At 39.5% G+C, this 19462-nt stretch overlaps 1 protein-coding gene across 1 annotated transcript; it reads left to right on the top strand.

The window, feature by feature from the left end:
• mylk4a (myosin light chain kinase family, member 4a) lies at window positions 1-8549 on the top strand. The gene is made up of 16 exons (XM_063462688.1): window positions 1-531; window positions 2849-2986; window positions 3217-3313; window positions 3621-4053; window positions 4409-4466; window positions 4527-4728; window positions 5488-5593; window positions 6104-6197; window positions 6462-6571; window positions 6765-6906; window positions 7006-7076; window positions 7185-7313; window positions 7388-7540; window positions 7642-7720; window positions 7904-7958; window positions 8293-8549. Exons 1-15 carry the CDS (start codon window positions 1-3, stop codon window positions 7955-7957), a joined length of 2397 nt encoding a protein of 798 aa, XP_063318758.1. The 3' UTR covers window position 7958; window positions 8293-8549.
• Window positions 8550-19462: the final 10913 nt, after the last annotated feature.

The raw sequence follows: 19462 nt of genomic DNA, 5'->3' as shown, positions 1-19462 counted from the left end.
ATGAGTTCCCTGGTAATAAATACAGTGGGTGATGGCAAGAACGCAGGCTTTGACATCATCCAAAATCGCATAGAGACACTGAGCAGCAAGATGGACAAGCTCATCAATATTCAGGAAAAAGTCCTCAGCCGACTAGATGGGATGTCTCACGACATTGACGACATTGAGAAGGATATGGAGAATTTGAAGGTCGACAAGGAGGAGATCCATCTCCCGCCCAGGGTAATGAATCAGACCCAAGTCATGGGACGAGAGGTGGGGCAGATTTGCCAGGAGATGAGCTCCATCATGTCGGTGGTGAATCAGCGGTCCGAGCAGCAGGCTCAGAAGCTGGAAGGAATGGAAAAATTGGTCCTCAGCATGCAACAGGTGATCAGCTTCATCGGGGAGACGGTGAAACATTCGAAGATAATGGAGCTGATGCTCAAAGGCCCGACGGCTCAGAAGGGCTCGAGATCAAAAGACAGTAAAGGGAAGCAAGCTATAAAGAGGAAATCATCTTCAGATACAGTATCGAAAAAGCCTGACAAGGTGAGACAAGCTGAAGTAAGACACTGCACATATAGGCTGACGTGTGCACCTGCTCTATACTGCAAAAGGACTGTAAGATGTTTGGTCATGAATGAGGTTTTGGAGAAAAAGGGGACAACCTTTATTACTGATCCAATTTAGATTCACAAGCATTTGTTTTGATGTATTTAAAGGTGGCCCAGGCATCATAGCCCATGCATCACCATGAGCATCAAGTCTTGTATTTTCCATGCTGACTTTGATTTTTAAGATCTCACTGGGATCTTGTTGTTCTTGGCAGGACATATGAAAATGATCATAGCAGCAAAGCTGGCCACATCAACAGTTCTCTCGTCTATGAATGTGACTTGGCTTGTGTGTGAAATTCCACATATAATAGACTGGTGTAGTGTCTGAGTTTTGGCGTGTATAAACTTGCCAACTGCTGATTAAAGGTAAAGTAAGGAAGAAGACTAGTTTTATAGTGTTGGGTAAGCTACTGGACAGTATGTCACTTATTCCATATATAAACTCCCAGTTTAACTCACACGTGTCGATGTTGGATCTCCGAGTGTAACTTGAGGGTCTGCTTCGCATGAAGCCTGCCGGGGGACCTCCAGCAGGGCACGAGAGGGCCAGTGGAAGGTCTGCGGTGAAATACGAGTGGCCTGGTTTAGAAATGCTGTCTTTGGATACAGGCTACAGTGTTTGTGGTCCAAATGGTCTTGCATCCCTTCAGCTTACCAGGTGTTAACAAACTGTAGAGTTTTCTTTCCTTTTCTGTTTTGCAGTCCATTTCTTTCATTTCCATTTCATTTCTGCGGCTCTCTTGTGCAGACCTATTAGTGTTACTATCCAAGTCATATCTTTGCCATTATCGCTTTGTTGATGAACAGTCATTGTCTGAAGTCTTTGTCATTGTGATTCTTTGCAATCTTCTAAACTTCTTGCAGCACATAAAATGTAAAACGTAGGTGAGAGTTCTTGTTACAATGCTGCCAAGGTATTTTTGAATTACAGCTTCCAGTAATTGTCTTTATTTTAAACTGCAGATAGTGTTTCAGAAGTCTGCTACAAGTTCATGGAAGTAATACAGTCCTATTGAGGCAATGCCTGCTTCCACTGTAGTTCTCGCAAGTCTACCAAGATTCAAAATGTTGAACTTAATGAAGAAAAAAAAAAAATCAAATATGCATTTTTCTTTGACTTTTTTAAAGGAAAAACAATTCACCAACTGAAAACTTAGGATCCACTCACATCCAGTTAAACCTCAGTAAAGGTCACTGAGTGCTGCTTGACATCTTACACCACACTCCTATCAGTTCGCCACACAGCTTGTATCTCTCTTGATGTATGACGTACAAGCAAATCGCAAACTCACTTAAGTGGCTCTGACGTAACATGATAACGATATCACATACTTGGAAAAAATACCTTTGTAACAGTGCACATTGTGCAGTCGTGCACTCTTAGGTTTTATATGCCCATACTTGGTTACGTTAAAATCAGACTCAACGATATCAAGCCTGTTAAAAGTTTGTGTCACATTTTATGGCTAAATTATACCCTGATGATTAATGACCAAATACCAATGTGATGTTTTCACCGTGACTCACGTTTCAGGGAATTTCTGTTGTCGTCAGAGCACTTGTCAGGTGGCTGCTCCGTCTTCCTCCACCTCCACAGGTGTGACATACTTGAAAGTAATTCGGGCTACTGCGGCATCTGCATTCACTTCCCCACCCTCCAATCACCACGGTCACTGGGGAGACGCTGCACTTGAAATAGCTCCCCTGCTGTTTATGTCCCAACAGCATACAGAAAACAAATGTGAGACACCTGATGTTCAAGACAGGTTTTTTTCCATGCTAAGCTGATCAGAGAGTGTTTAGTGAGTTTCCTTAGCTGAGAAATTTGAACTACAGCCTGCAGTCACTTGCAATATTTTCCATTCAGGGTCGACATTGCATTCCATCGCTGAGTGTGACCAGTGATAAGCTATAAATTCACTGCCCTGCTCCTGTCTATCCAAGTCTGCCACAAATAATCAAAGGCATGCAATTCTACCAGTGCAATAAAGACGTGCACTAACTGTGCTAATTTGTGTGCTGAGAACAGAGAAAATGCTTCGTATTTTATCCTTCATTCACCTGTCATCAAATTACTCAATGTTTTATTAACTTCTTGTTGCGTTTTACATGTGGCACTAAATCCAACATGTCTTTGATTTTTGATTCATCCTGTGCGTTAACGTGTGAATCTAACTTACCAAAATGCCACCCATTCTGTCTGCAATCATGTAACCCTCCTAAGCATTGTCTTCTTGTCTTTTTACTAGAAAACTACCTCTAATAAAGGGAAAAAAGGGAAACAAGAGATAACGCCTGCATGTGAGCCCAGTACTCTGCAGTCTTCTCCCAAGATAAAGCTTCACGGACCAAAGCATTTCCTCGCCTCTCGCAAATGTGGAAACTTTGTACGTTTATGTGCTTAGAGAACATGTGAAATATTTGCATCGCCACTCCAGAGATACAAAAAAAAAGAGAAGATCATTTGTATTTTATTTTCGCTCTGGGACAAGAAATAGTACCAGCGTGACACAACTGATTTGTTTATTTTCTAATAAAGCTTTGATCATGCATTCATTTCATATTAATGTACTCGTCTGGGTCTCTGGTTTGACAGTTTCTGTTTTGCATTTCACAGCTGAAAGACCACAAAGGCAAAGATGGGACAGATACGCCCCGTTTGAGCCCTAAGGGTCTGAAAGCACAAAAGAAGATGAAGCCTCCAGATACAGCAGGTGCTGAGATCAACACACTGTTACTTCTACAAACTCCAGTGTCTCTTTGCAAGTCAAAATAATCTGAGACACAGCAGCAGCAAAATGTAAATAAATACACTAAAATACCTTCTATGAGTGGAACATGTGGCTGTATTACAGTGTTATTACATGTAGCTGTTGCTTGCTAGCGTTTAATTGGGATAGAAACTACGTTTAAAGATCGGAGTGGAATTTTTCAGAGTGAAAATGTTAATTCTTCTTAAAGCGATGAATATTAACCAGATCCTGAGAGACTAAATCTAACTTCTCTTTGGTATTCTTGTAGAACATATCTCACTGAAGAAGCAGATTTTGCTCCTTGAGGAGGTTCAGAAACTCAACAGGGAGAACGCTGAGAAATCAGGTCAGCAGATCACCCTTGGTTTTCGGGATCTAGAAGCTGGAGTGCCCCCTAAAGATCAAGAACCCGATGCCTCTGCCAGCAGCTTGGTGGACTACCTGCAAGAAGACTCCCAAGTGGATATTGCTGAGAAAAACGAGGATGTTGAGGCAGTTACTGAGGAGGAAAGTGGAGAGAAGGTGCCTGAGGATGTTACAGAGAAGGAGCTCAAGCCTAGTGTGGAGAATCTAGGGAAGCAAAAAGAAGAAGAAAAGCTTGGAGTCCAAGAGGACAAAGAGGAAAAAGGTGTTTCTGCAGCTGAAGAAGACTCAGGTCTTTCTACCTCCCCTGACAATAAGAAGGAAGCAACTCCAATCAGGTAGTCCATTATTACATTTAAGGATGAAAACAATCTGTAATAATTTATTATTATTACAATTATAATACTAAACATTTTAGTGTCTGTTAAAAATGTTTTGAATTTGTTGAACAAAACAAGATATTTCATGAACGTCCTGTATGGTGTCACATTGCGACTGTATAGTATATATTTAAGATCTAAAACATTTCATTAATTCAATAACAATTCATAACAGTGTTAGATATGTTATTACATTATTTTTGTTTGTTTGTGTATGTTTTTTCTATTTTTATGGTCATATTTATGCACAAAAACATAATTTAAAAAAGAAAAATGCAAAAAACATACTAATCCATCGACTTTCATTCAGTAGAGATGACCACAAAGATGCAGCATCATCTCCTGAGGCTGAACAGGACACCATATCAGAGGTCAGCAGCACCAAGTCCTTTGTCACCCAGGAACACTTTATTGTAGAGGAACACCCAAAGAGCCAGCTGCTGGAAAAGAAGGTGGAAGAGGAGGAAGAAAACAAAAATAAGGATGAGAAGAAGGTTGAGTCAGAGGGTTGGGGTGTCTTCAAGGCAGATGGAATTGAACTCCAGCTGAACCTGAAACAACAGGTGGAGAAGGAGAGAGAAAAAGATGATGCGGAAAAGGAGGATGACGATGGTCCTGAGCAGTACTTTATCGGTGAGAGCACCAGTAAATTATTATATACTTATCTTTGTAGGATTATACATTTTTCAAACTGAAAATGTGTTTGCTTTTTCAAGGTAGCAACAAATTCTGTATGTATCATTTATAGTACACTGTATAGTAGAAGTCTTTGTAATGGCTTGACTGGAACTGCTCAAATATCTGTAAAGAGTCTTTATATAGCTTTATATATCAGTACATACATTTAAATGCTTTCCCACTATTTTTATTGGGACTCTGAGCATAGTTAGTCGCAGACTTCATTCAATTCAGTTCAGTTTTATTTATATAGCGCCAAATCACACAGTCACCTCAAGTTGCTTTACACTGTAAGGTAAAGACTGTACAATAACAGAGATAAAACCCCAGTTATCAAAAGAACTTCTGAGCAAGCACTTGACGACAGTGGGAAGGACAAACTCCCATTTAACAGGAAGAAACCTCAGGTAGAGCCAGACCATCTGGTATGACTGGTTGGTGGTGAGGGGAGGGAGGATAAAAAAAGAAAAATAATTACAAATGGAGTATTACAAAATGAAGTGAAATGGTAACCTGTTATATTAAAGCGGCAACTCTGTAGCTGTTGATTATCATAGCACTTTAGTACACAATGTGCTAACTTGATTATGACAGCTATCTACACTCTCCAAAGGCTCACTGTAGCTGATTATCAGTGAGGCTTGTATGTTCTCACATTCCTCAACTTATTAAAACAGATTACATCTTTTTTCTTGTGCCCCCATCCGACTTTAGACACCACTCCACCTCCAGTGGCTCCTTTTAATCACCGCATTGTGTCAGCCAAGCCCAACCTGATTACAAACTTCTATACCATCAGCTGGCAGGAGATCCTGGGCGGGTGAGTGCTGTACTTCTCCTCAAATCTCCATGAAATGCAAAATAAGTAAAAGATATTGACAAGTTGATCTATCACAGATCAAAGACGGTAAAAACAGGTTTTAATTACCCGTAAAATGTAACCGCGTAAAGTCCCCCCAACGCCCGCCTTCCTTTCTGATGTTTCATAACTTCAGAGTCACGGCAGTTATTTTTACTTTAGAACCGACTGGCATGTGAAACTGTATCCCCGGTGCCAGCTGGTAGCTAATCACAAAGTGTTAATCCAAGTCTTCAAAGTGGAGACACAGCTTGGCTCACATTTAATGAAATAACAGATTAAGCACAAGACTCTCCAGAAACATCCCCGTATGAAGGAAGATCAGTTTTTGATTCGTCATGGGAAAATACATCTATCACAGCACCGTCTTTCCCAACTGCTGGATCGTCTGACTTGATGTGATAATGGAACTGACACGTTTCTCTCCAGCTACAGAAATGTGACTTTTGTCTTTGCTTTCTCTCCTCAAAGGGGTCGTTTTGGCCAGGTGCACAAATGTGTGGAGAATTCATCCGGTCTCACTTTGGCAGCGAAAGTCATCAAAGCCAGGAGTCAGAAAGAAAGGGTATGACACCTCTCACATACTGTCATGACTACAAAGTACAGTGACAGCTACATCACATGATATAAAAAGCAGAGTCCCGGTTTCAAATTTTAAACACTCGCTAGTACAAAACAAGATCGCTCTTGGAACAGAGATAGAGGGAAATACTTGTCACCAAGGTGACAAATATTTGACCTAGAAGAGAAGAAGCATTGTCTGTCCTAGCAGAGAACAGCTGACACCTCTCATCGCATCCATGTGTCTGTGTTTCTGTCTCTTTGGTAGGAGGTCGTGAAGAATGAGATCCAAGTCATGAATAATCTCGACCATGCCAACCTGATCAAGCTGTATGCGGCCTATGAGTCAAGGAATGACATCATCCTTGTACTTGAATAGTATGTTCCTTTATTAAAAAACATGTTTATTTATTTGAGAAGGGATTTTGGTTTACCTATAGCTTATTATTTACCTTTTTTCTAATTTGGTTTCATATGCAGCTTACTTTGCTTACATATTTTATCTACCTGTCATTTTTTTTCTTTTTTTAATTTCTTTTAATGCTTTTTATGTGCTCGTCTTTGCCTTCAGCGTTGCCGGAGGCGAGCTGTTTGACAGGATCATTGATGAAAACTACACTTTGATGGAGTTGGATGCTGTGCTGTTTATCAGGCAGATCTGCGAAGGCCTGCAGCACATGCACAAAATGTCCATCCTGCATCTCGACTTGAAGGTAACAAAGTCACAGTGATTACTTTGTAGATATATTGCATAACAGGATTATCACATTCTAAAAGTCAAATGGTAATACTTTGTTGTTGCTAAATTTCAGCCAGAAAACATCCTGTGTGTGAGCAGAATCACAAATAAGGTCAAGATCATTGACTTTGGTCTTGCCAGGATGTAAGTACTGGTATTTACTTCTATTTTATTCCCACTTGGATGAACTGCTGTGGTCATACAACATGCAACATGTCATTTTTGTGAATTTCAATCATATTTCAAACTTAGATATAAACCAAGGGAGAAACTTCGAGTGAATTTTGGGACTCCAGAGTTTCTCGCTCCTGAAGTCATCAACTATGACTTTGTGTCATTCAACACGGACATGTGGAGCCTTGGTGTAATTACATATATGCTGTAAGTAAACACACAGAAGCATGCACGCACATCCACAAACTTTTGCTGATCATCCTTTCCCTTTTCCCTGCTAGTCTGAGCGGTCTGTGTCCCTTCCTCGGCGATGATGACAATGAGACTCTGAATAACATCTTGGCCTGTCAGTGGAACTTTGAGGAACAAGAGTTTGTAGATACATCAGAAGAAGCCAAAGACTTCATCTCCAGACTCCTGATTGTAAATAAAAGGTATTTGGATTTTGTACACATACACTGACTTCTGATCTTACGAAAGCTAATAATACATGAACTGTGTAAAAAAAATATTGTGATTTTGTGTTTCCCATTAGTTGGAGGATGGGGGCATGTGAGGCTTTGAGGCATCCTTGGCTTGCCGACCCTGCCCTTCATCATCGTCTTCACACAAAGGTAAAGCATGCGTTTGTGAGGGTAAAGGCTTTTTATGCTGGAAAAGTACTTAAATTTGTAAAATATGTGAACCTAGTAAAGAAAATTATTTGAATGGATCTTATTGCGCTTTACATTTGTTGTGGATATTTATTTCTGTCTTACCGTTGTATTGGTGATTATTGTTTTTTGTCTGTTTCACAGAAAACTATGTGCAGATCACGGAGATCATCATGTGTGCCCAATACTGAAAGCTGAGGTGGGTCTGAAAGTATTGCTCTATATTTAAATCTGTCACCTTCTTATATGCACACATCTCCTTATACTCACCCTGGGCAGGATGCCAGTGTATCAGGGCAAACACAGAGAAACACACCCTCACATGCACGCCCAATTTAGAATCATGAGTTAACTGAACCGACGTGTTTTTTTTGGACTGTGGGACGACATCTTAAAAATTCAGTGTCAGAGTTATGCTTTCAAATCATCCACAAGAGGGAAGCATGTCTCAAATTTTGTTTGGAGTAGCAGAATGGATGCTGTGATACAGATGTGGTTCTCTCACAGTAAACCATCTCAATGTTTCTTTCCAGGGTGCTACACTGAGGTGACGCTCCACCTGTGGCCACTTGGACCAACCCTTCTGTCCCTGTAAATTACCTAAATTTTAGTCAGTGTACTCATGACACTGACTGAAAATCTGTCTACACCGCAAACCTCTTCCTGACATGTGATCCACTGTGTTGTGTTATTGTAAGCAACACCCTGATGAAATATATAAAGGAAAATAGCTCAGTTTAGGTTTAACAGTAGCTAGTTCTGTGTGCTAAATGCTGGTGATGATGTCACAAAAAAACAGGGTAAATTAAAAAAAAAACCAGACCATCACATAACACTAAAAGATCCAGTAGAATTACTATGTGACGTGTGATTACTGTGCTATCTTTGTGAAGCTAATACTGTTCAGTTATTGTTGAAACTGTGACAGGGGAAGTATATATGTTCAACTGGTAGTTTGCGATATTCTTTTATTTGGCATTTCAAAATGGTGCTGAAGTCATAATCTGATGTAGTTTTAACAGAAACATATTAATACTTATTATTATTATTATTATGATTTCAAATTGCTATTACACATATTGTATGATAGTGTTTGCTTGTGGAAGCCACAAAAATTCGCATTTTCTTCTCTTTTATTTCACTATAAAATTCTCACTTGGACTCATCCTTATTTATGTCTAACCAAAAACACTGTACCGCCTTTCCTTGCTGATTTTTTTGTCCTTTTGAGAGCAACAACTTTATGCATTTAGAAATATACCTCAGCTGCTACTGCTTGAAGGCTACAGCAACAGTTTTAATATAAATGTAATTATCTGCGCTGCCCTCTTGGTTATAAACACAGTCAGCTGTAAATAGGTGCTAATAATTCAAATTAGAATCTGTTGGATGTGCATTGTGCTTATTGGAGACAATGGAATTTGTGTGGTTGGCTTAACAAGCTGTAGTATGTGCACTTTATGACCTAATATCACACAATGCTGCTGAGGTTCCACTGGACAGACTAGTCGGCAACACATGTCACCTTAAAATAAACACCTTGACAACACAGTTTATGTCTTATTAGCAAAGTATATACATTTTTTTTTGCATGTCTTTGCAGCTAAAGTTTGAACTTGGTACGTAGTTATAATTTACAGTAGTTTTTTTTTTTAACTGTACCTTGTGCTTCAGAGCCTCTCTTTCTACATATTCATCGCACTAAAATCGCTAATAAAGAAAACAAGTGTTTATTTGAAACGCCTTCTGTGAAGGTTCACTAACTGAGAGTGACACACCGTCTACCTGTTGCTGCCTCTCTAGTTAGAGCTACGTTCTCATCTACCTTCGTGTTAAATGCCAGATTGTTGTAGTTCTGGTAAAATAAGTCATTCTCACTGATTGCTAACATATTTAGCATGTATTTTTGAAGTGTGCACACACTCATTAAACTGAAATTGTATCTTCAAGCGTTTGTTGTCCTTTCTTTTTTTGAATTTTAAGACTACTGCATGTTGTCAAAAACTAAATCCATTTAGTAAGCTAATATTACAGAGAACTTTAATAGCTTTCTTTGTGTGTTTATAAACTTTGCAATATTCTATTTTTGGCAAAGTTGTTTTTTTGTTTTTTTTTAAAACCTTGGCTCAGTTTATGTAATAAACATAATAAGTGAAACACAGGAGCACACACTTTCACTCAGAATGAAAGTAGAGCAGGTTCCAGGAGCAAAATCAGGAGCATCTGAAGGGGTCAGTTTGTGCAATACAGTCACTTGAGAAAATAAACTGAGTGTGTGGGGTGACGATGCTGTTGCAGTAATGGGATTCAGGGTATCAGGGATTGTACAGACAACAAAGAACAGGCTAAGAGTCTGAAAAAAGGAGAATGACAGTGAGGAAAAGTAGAACTTTCCCACAAAGCAAGCATTAACTCCCACCCTCCTGTATCCTTTAAAGAATTATAAGCTCTTATTCTACAGAACCCAGGGGTTTAATCAGGGATAAGTAAAGACTTTATGGGAGAGTACAAAGGGAAACATGTATTCAGTTGTAGAGAAATACCAGAAATGCAAACTGCCCCCAAAGCCTTAGGAACCCAGTATTTGAGTACAATTACAGTGTGAAATTGTTATGCTACAGAATCGTAAGAGTTGAGAAAATAAACTATTTTGATTTATAGAGCAATTCTGCTTTGCGTAGCATGCATTAGACAGTGACGGGTTTTCTTCCATCTGTAAAACCTGGAATCTGCTGAAGCTTGAATTATTTTGGTTGAATTTCTTCTTAGGAAATGAACATGATGTGAAAAGTGCAGTTGAACATGGAAAAAAACTAAAAATCATTTCATATCGAAACTGAATACAAAGAAAAAATGATAGTTATAATGAACTGTTCTGTAATTGTAATGGAAGGTTTGGTGATTTTTAAGAAATGAGGCACAACCATAGGAAAAGATTTTTCATATTTGTTCGACTCTTGATGTCTTGCTGGAAAATTCCATGATTTATCTTCAGTTGAAGGTTTGTGAATCTTATTGTTCTTCATTAAGAACAGGTATTTCAGGATGTTCTTTAACTGCCCTTTCTACACCACAGCCAGATCCTTTAGTTCATGCGGTTCCAGTTTGGCTTTGTCCATAAAACCAGACTTTCAGAATTAACAGGCCTATGCAAATTTCTTGCATATTAAAATGGCTTTTTATTTGACAGGTTTCTTCATGAAAATCTGCTGGACTGAATATCTAATATATGTCAAAAACATGGTAAATACTGGCAGATAAACATTTTACAATATGGGACCCTATAATGTCCCATACCTCCATTTATACCAAAATCAGTCAATCAATAAATGCATTTATGCAAAACTACATATGCTTGTTAGCATACCCAAACATGTAATTTTCTTATCATGAATAAGTGTACTTCAAAAACAAACACTAAGAAAAACAAATAATTTTAAAGCTTTTTATTCCAATATATATTGGAAAAGCAAGTATATAAGGTAAATATGTGGTAATAATATATATTAAGGATGGTAAATGTTCATCATTGTTCTTATTGTTGTTCTTGTTCTTAAAATAAATTAATAAACTTTAAGACAAAAACTTGAATATATGCACTCTGCAAAAGAGAATAAGAATCAAAAATAAAACTTGTTAAAGAGAACCATTAAATCCACTTTTTATTCAATTAAATACTCTTAAATGTAAAGATCTGGTTGACTTTGAACTGCACAAATAATGTATAAAGCAGCATATTGTCGCACATGGAGTCTAAGGAAGTAAGTTTATGAGCATTTCTGTAAATGAAAAATGACAAACCACTGCAGTGTATTTGTATGCTTTGTTTTCAGTGAACGCATTTCTTTATGCAGTCTATTGGACTGCAATCCTAATGTCTGGAGTGACCAAGTGTCACTTCTGAACTTCATTAAATGGCTACTTGAAGCTGGCTTTAAAGGCAACCCCACAGACACTCAATTTTACAGTAAAGTTAAACAACCTGGGAGAAAAACAGTTTGGATGTCTTTAGCTTTTTTCTGCTTTTTCAGATTTTTTAAAACTTAATGGACATAAACCAAGAAGCACAAATGTCTCCTTTAAGCTGAATTGACTAATTTATTTTCAATTATAAATGTTCAGAACATAAATGAAAAAAGTGCCCCACAAATTTTTTTTCTAACAGTTTGATTATATCATTAAACTCCCCTGAATCTGAAATGATAATTATTTAAAGTCAATAATTATAAAAAAAACTGTAACACGCACTGTCTTACATAGGCCACCTTAGTGGGTTATTATAATAATCTTTCTTCCAACAACAGTTGTTTTCCTGTGGGCTACTGAACACGTGTAATTGACAGTATTTTATAAATATTACAGATGCTTGAACCGAACTAGAATATTGGCAACTGATTTATAACCAATTTTGAGGGGAAAAATCAAAATGAGAATAAAAAAACATTTACATAAAGCGTCCTAAAAATACATTTCAAATAGTTTCCTATCTGAGGCTGACAGTCTTGTTTAGTCTACTATTTGTTTACTTTCACACATCATTTCATCCCACTAAAAGTTTCATGTCAGGAACGGTTCAGAGAGAGTTCATACATTCCTCTATTACAAACACAGGCAGAGAGAATCTGAGTCGCTTAATAACCATTACTCTGAATATGCGAGTCATTTGGCAAAACAGGTGATACTGATTTGGTCCAAGGATTTTTCCCTACCTTTTCTCTTTTTTTTGAATAGCTTTTCAGGAGCCTGAGGGCTGGAAGCCAAATGCAAACTCTCGCTCTATCCCTGGTCCAAGGCCCAGGTTGGAATGGTGAGAAATTCAATTTAAGAGAAGAAAAAAGGCTCCAAGAACTGCCCCTCCACTACCCCACCTCACCCCTAAGTCCCCTCCATCCACATCTCCAGGGGCGATCTTGAGGAGCCAAACCAAAACCAGATGTACTTATTGGACCTAAAGATAACAAATAGCGCCTCAGTTCCTGTCAGTTAGAGACCACCAGAGCAAAAAATCTGAGAATTGAAAAAGCTTATTGACATGTCTAACTCTTTGTCTGGCAATATAAAATATTGTTAAGACTGACAAGTATTATAATCCAGGACACACGAACAAGAAAATAACACAGAAGGTGCTGCAGAGGCAGTTTTCTCTGCTAGATCAGGTGCTTGTAAAAGTGAAGACAATAGCTGTACATGTAGTTTTGCTGTTGGTGTCTTTAAGAAGCGTGTTACATTCAAGCACCTGGTGCCTTCTTGGCTTTGAGAAAGTGGACCCGAATTTCTAGGTTGCACACTCTCCAGTTTGTTAGTCAATACCACCCACACACAATCAATTAGACAGGGAGAGAGGGAGAGGTGACCCCAGCACTTCTCACAGCCTCCCATTAGATTGACTATGAAAGTGTCCTTTGTAACAGGAGTTTCCTGTATGTAATTAAAAAATATTGGGCTCTGTGCAACGGGGTGGAGAGGAAGCCTGGGGTTGAAGGAGGCTACACGAAGGCTAAGATTCTCTTTTCTCCACTATTCGTTTCATGTAGGAGGCCGCTGGACTGGCTCTGACGTTTGTCCAAACAAGAGGTGCTCTCTCTCTCGCTCTCTCAAAGGAGGTCCGGAGAGAGGACCAGCTAGTTCTCAGGGCCCGAGGGCAGGTGGTTCTGATTTGTGCAGGGGAGGAACAGACCATGTTTATGTTCAGTTAATAGCAGTACACGTGTCGTCACGTCCAGCGGTGGGAACATGCTGGGTGAGTGATCTGTTTTTTACTCTGCTGAAGTCTGACACCAATAAGAACACAATGTCCAATTATTCCTTCACAGTTTTCACCCTGAACAGCCACACCTGCAAACTACTGTTCTCCTGTTAAACCGAGACTATCTAAGTTTGAAAGAAAAAAGCAGTTCCTTTTACCTACGAAATGTGTAACTCACAAGCAATAAAACACACTCGTTTTTAGTTCAGTGCACTCAGTGGTTTTGCACCTACTGCTTAAAATCTGGCATGACCAGATGCTTTTAGAAACTTTTCTAAAAGCTCTAATGACACTGAAGTATCCTGTGTTATATCATCTGCTGTTACTCTTTAATTGCCATCTTTGGTCACTCTTAACAGAAACATTCAAGAAAATATGGACGATGTCCCTCAAAAATAATGAAACCTGATTTTGCTAATGAGCTGCTAATAGCGATCAGGATCTCTAACAGGTAGCTAAAACGCTATAATTTCAATGAGAAGTTCACTTACAGTTAATAGAGCTTTAGCAAGAAATTATGAGGGACGTTGATGTTCTAAAGTATGCCAAAATCAAATTAGTCTGATATTAACGATAATTTTCCAGATATTATTTGGAACTTGACGTCCCATATGGTTGACAGATATTTACAGTAAAATTTTGTTTTCAGTGAGAGTGCATCATGACTTGGAATGAAAATAGCTCCCACCCACAGGCAGATTGATTTCCAGACGAGGGAGAAACATGGCAGCTTGCTGCGTCCGGTGTTTTCACTTAGTGGTTTCAGCTTCGATCAAATGGTCACGCTCAAACCTTTAATGATCTTGGCGGTTCCCCGCTGTTGGGTCATCAGCTTGGCTCCATGTCATCTCCAGGTTGGGCCCTACTGCTGGTTAGGCGGTCCCTTTCCATCAGATTTGTATTTACTCATCCCTCCGACTCACCCCTCAGCCTGCATGGGGTCTCTGTTCATCCTGCCAGCCCCGCTGAGAGGCCTCTGTGGCTGAAAGAGCCGCAATCTATCAGGCCTCCGTATGTATGTGTTTCGCTCTTTTATGCCTTAGCTCTTGCTGAGGAGTTTTTGCTGAAGTGACTAAATGGAGCCGATCGTCTTGTTCAAACAGGGCGAAGGCGCATGTTCTTGGTGTCTGAGGTTCGTGTGCTAACTTGAGCTCGTGTGCAGGCGTGGGTGCCTGAACACGCTGCTTGTGTGCATGTTTTAACTCTTTGGATTTTTCCAGGGACACAAATGATTCCCTTCTTGACTCTTTCACCCCCCCAAACATCTACTTATCCTGCCCACAACATACCCCTGTCATGTTTTATTGGATTCCTCTTCATCTAGTCCAATGAACTGTGTGTGTGTGAGTGTGTGACTTGCCTGCGCACACGTATAACTTGTAGAGCTCTCATATGTTACAGGATACAGCATACTAGATGTATGTAAGCTTCTTACATCCATATTGTACATGTCTCTGTTATGTTCCCCCATCCCACCCACAGAGTTTGTCCTCCCTCCCAGTGCACAGTGATCGATGAGCTGCACTCTCTGCAGCAGGGACCGTACAGAGGGGAAAAGACCCTTAGCCTGTTCTCCGTCTGACTCCCAAAAACAGCCACCATGGCCAACAAAAACACAGCACAAGGCAACCAAATGGCAACCCGTACAGCCGCTCCTATTGTAGTATGAAATATTTCCCACGATGAAGCTCAGGACGGGACAGGAGGATTAGATGGATGACACAACAATGAAACTGAGAGATAAGGGTCACTCTGAGGTGAAGCAAAAGATTTAATGATTTAATGGGTGTCAGCTTAGTTTGTGTCTTGTTGAAACATTTAGTACAGCGCAAAAGATGGATCCAACATTTGCAATACTGCATATTTTGAGAAACACTATACAGCCACAGCAGCCAGATATCCTCATATTACTGTCCACCGCTGCTGACTGCATTTAATAACATCCATTTGGGTGTTGATCGTAGATTGGCGGTCACTGCTGGGGGATCACTGATACCTGACCTAAGCTAAAAATTCCTCCCTGGTTTGTTCTTGGTTTGGCATTTTTGTGCCTGCCTTCATTTTCAGGGCAGTCTGCTTTTAGACGGGGGGAAACAGGAAAAGAATCACAGCACTGCGGTTCATTCTTCGGGCTATATTCACTTGACCACACAAAGAGCCCATTTTGAGGGAGACATTTTATGTGTTGTGTGGCAGGCAGCGCAAGCAGAAAAAAGATTTACTGTGTCTGTGTCTATTCAGGGGTGTTTTGGATGATGTTCATGCTCTTACTGGTAGAGGCTGGAGATTTATTGTAGCTGGAAAATACTATCAGGTGGATGTTTCTGACAACGGTGACACTCTTTTCTTCCAGCAGTTAAATTCACCAAAAAAATCATTCATATATAGCTAAAGTTTAAGAAATAATGACGTGTTTGATGCCTTTTTATATTATTTTGTGACGGTTTTTATTGAAACACTAACCTAGTTTTTACTTCTTGTACTTTTACTCTTATGTTATTTATTGTCTTGTCTGAATCAACACTTTGTATCTGTTGGGTAAATGTAAATGAAATGCAACTGCAGGAAAAGTCTTTAACATTATCTGAAACTTACCAAAAAGTAAAAAACAACAACTTGTGATAGTAATACGGAAAGTTGTGCGTAATGGCTCCGGCATGTAAATGTGTGTCTGAGTGTGTGTGGGTGCATGGAAGTTGGTGGGAGAGGAGGAAGCTGTACCACCGAGGTAGCACTTGGAGTGACTAACAATGGCCCACACATATCCTGTGGCTGTCAAAATGTTGAGGACCCTACACAAACACTTTAGAGTCAGCCCCCCCCCCCCCCCCCAGCGCATTTTCCAGAACTGCTTCAGGTTTGGGCGAGATTTTTCAGGAATATAGGTGGAAACAAATAATTTTTTTTAGAATCAATAACTAGAGCTTCCCTTTCAGACTTTAAAGGGAACACGAAATGACACATATGCACTGTCCAGTTAAGAAGCTGCTTACAATAATACACAAACAAGTTTTTCATTTCCTAAAATTTTGCTTAATCACTGACCACTGCAAGCCACACTCTTTACCTATATGTGCTGTCTCAGCAGACCCTCCCCCTCCTTTCTGAAAGGACTCAGGGGGCCACAAGAAACTTGTAGGCCCACAGAGCTCACGTCAGCACACCAGTGTGGGGAAAACACACACTTCTAACTCGGAGCTGGGACCTGCTTTCCAAAACCTCAGCAGAAAATTAATGCAGAATTCCTTGATGTTACACACACACACACACACACACACACACACACACACACACACACACACACACACACACACACACACACACACACACACACACACACACACACCTGTATCCTCTTCCAGCCTCCTTTTTTCATCTCTCTCTATTCCAAAGTCTAGCCCTGAACACCTCGTATATATTGCATCCAAACTAGAAACCCATATTTCCTTCACTCCTTCATCATTCCACCATGGCAGGCCTTCCTGAAGAGAATACGATGTCCTGCCAGTGAACGTTTTGAGAAAACCTTCAATATGCTGTTTGGCCCGTGCTGTTTGCTTTAATGGGTCGCTGACGGACTGACCTAAGCGGAGCTCTTTTTTTTTACTGCTTAAAATTGGACCCGAGCTGTCTTTGTAGATTTGTAAGAGCTTGCTGTCACTGAGTTCAACAATGTAAAGGGGACCACCCATGCAAATATAAATGTCATAATGGAGCTTGCTGTGGTTGCTTTTGTGGTATGCTGTAGGTTTTGTGCAAACACACCACATTATTGCTGACAAGGACAAGATTGTAGACTCTGACCAGCAGAGGGCGACCAATGCTCTGGAAAGAATCCCAGGACATTAGCAGGCCAGCATAACTCCCTCCCGTTTTCTCAAAGTGTCAAAAATAACATCTCTTATTACTTTCATGGCAATAGAGGAAAGTTAAGAAGGATGGTATGAAAACCTCCTGCCAACCAGAGCCGAGACTGAATGTAATGGTAGAATCTGAGAGAAGAAATTCGAACTGGAACTTTTAACATCTTTATAGTTTTCTCCAACGATAATCTGAAATCCCATTTCTTTTTCATAATGGTTTTTATGGTTTTGAAATCGTCATTAGCCAGTGTAATGATAAAAAAATAATCTCCAGTGCAGCAGAGGAGCATTATAAAAGGTCACCTGGCCACACAATGCAGCATCATACCTATATATTTTGAATGTCAAGGACCGGCCACATGTAATCATATCTTCACCCTCTGGCCTGGTCCGCAGCATGAAAAATCCCCACCACTAAGCCACTGTCCGTGCCACTCCCCCACCCACTCCAGCACCTCTCCCTGCAGTTCCCATGGTGAGGGCCGTCACCAACCAATCCAAGGAGGCCGCCAGGGCCTTGGTGGTCTGGAGAGTCTCCGAGGTGGTATGGCCACAGGGCTGCAGAGAGTAAACAGGACACTGGGGGATGGAGGGATGGAGGAAAAGGGATAGAGGGATGAGAATGTGGAGTCAGCAGCCTCTCCGCCCTGCCCGGGGAAGAGGAAAGCCTGCAAAGCCTGCAGATTCAGAGCTCACACAAACTGTGGACTGCCCTGAGATTTAGCTTAGTAGATAAAGCTTTGGCCAGACAGAGGGAGTATTCAATAACTGTAGAATTAATAATCCTGCGATGGGAAAAAAATATACATTTTAATTTTTTTTTTACAAACTCAATAATTGGATTTTTTAATCTAAAGCAAACTATATATAGTTACATAAATATATTTAACCTTTTTTAAGATAATCGATCCAGAAAATGAGTTTATTATTTAGTCACCTTCCAATCTCTCTGTTTTGAACCGAACTATTACAGTATTTACACCAAAGTTTTAATTTTACTTGAGATTATACATTGATTTGAAATTCTTTTGCAGAATACAGTATTAAATTAACAACAATATATATTTATATATTACTGTTTGATTATTAACACAACTAAACTATAATCTGATCTTAAACTTTTATTATCATTATTGATGATTTATCATTAATACATTCCTGTTTTGTTTAGCTTGTTTTTAGCACAGGGCAGGAATAACAGTGTTTTAGTTTGTGTATATATGCTTAATTTAAGATTAATATAAAATTCTGTTAATGTTTCTAAGTGACATTTCTGATACATTTACTACAATGTGGAATTTTTTAAAACATTTTTTTTAGATCTGAATACAGTTTTAGTTTTTAGTTTTTGCTAGTTGGGTCTATGCACAAAAAAGTGAACTTTAAAAAATGAGGAAAAAAAACCATCAAAATTTGATGATAATTCACAAAGAAGTGTTGAATTCAACAGCGCCCAAGTCATAAAGGACCATGAAATCAGTTGCCAGCATCCACATGCTATACACACCGCCTGTTTCCAATAATATTACCCTTGTGGGTGATGACAGGTTGAAAATTGATTTACCTGTGCAGGCTTTTATTACAAATCTTTCTTGCACCATTCCCTCTGCTACTTAAGGAATCAAACTGGCTTCACTGTGGAAGTGAAACCCAGTACTAAATAGCAAAAAATGGCTTCCAACTATTTGAGTCCCTTGATGAAGATAGATGAGGTGAAGTAGCACTGTGAGCATTTGCAACTGGCACCGTTTGAAAAAAATAGAATTATTGCGTTTGGAAAAAAAGTAAATAAACACACGTTTTCTTTCAGTACAGCACAAAATGCATGAAACAAACTCGTGAGTAATAAAAAAAAAAAGAGCAAGCAGGTAAACAAAGCACGATAATGCACTTGGGATTGTAGCTAACCATGACAGCAAAATTTGTCTTCTCAGGGGAATTGTCATTTGAGAAGCATTTTTTTTCCACCAGTGGCTTTTTCATTATTTTCTTTCGGAATCCACATCCAAAGCAGTGTACTTAGTTCATGTTTTCATAGATTCGGAACCAGTCATCTGGGTTTTGTCTTTCTATTCCACGTGCCAAAAGAGAAGG

The sequence above is a fragment of the Pelmatolapia mariae genome, linkage group LG18 (genome assembly GCF_036321145.2).
Source record: "Pelmatolapia mariae isolate MD_Pm_ZW linkage group LG18, Pm_UMD_F_2, whole genome shotgun sequence".
NCBI lineage: Eukaryota > Metazoa > Chordata > Actinopteri > Cichliformes > Cichlidae > Pelmatolapia > Pelmatolapia mariae.
Note: the sequence above shows the minus strand (reverse complement) of the source record. Positions and strands in the feature narration are given on the sequence as shown.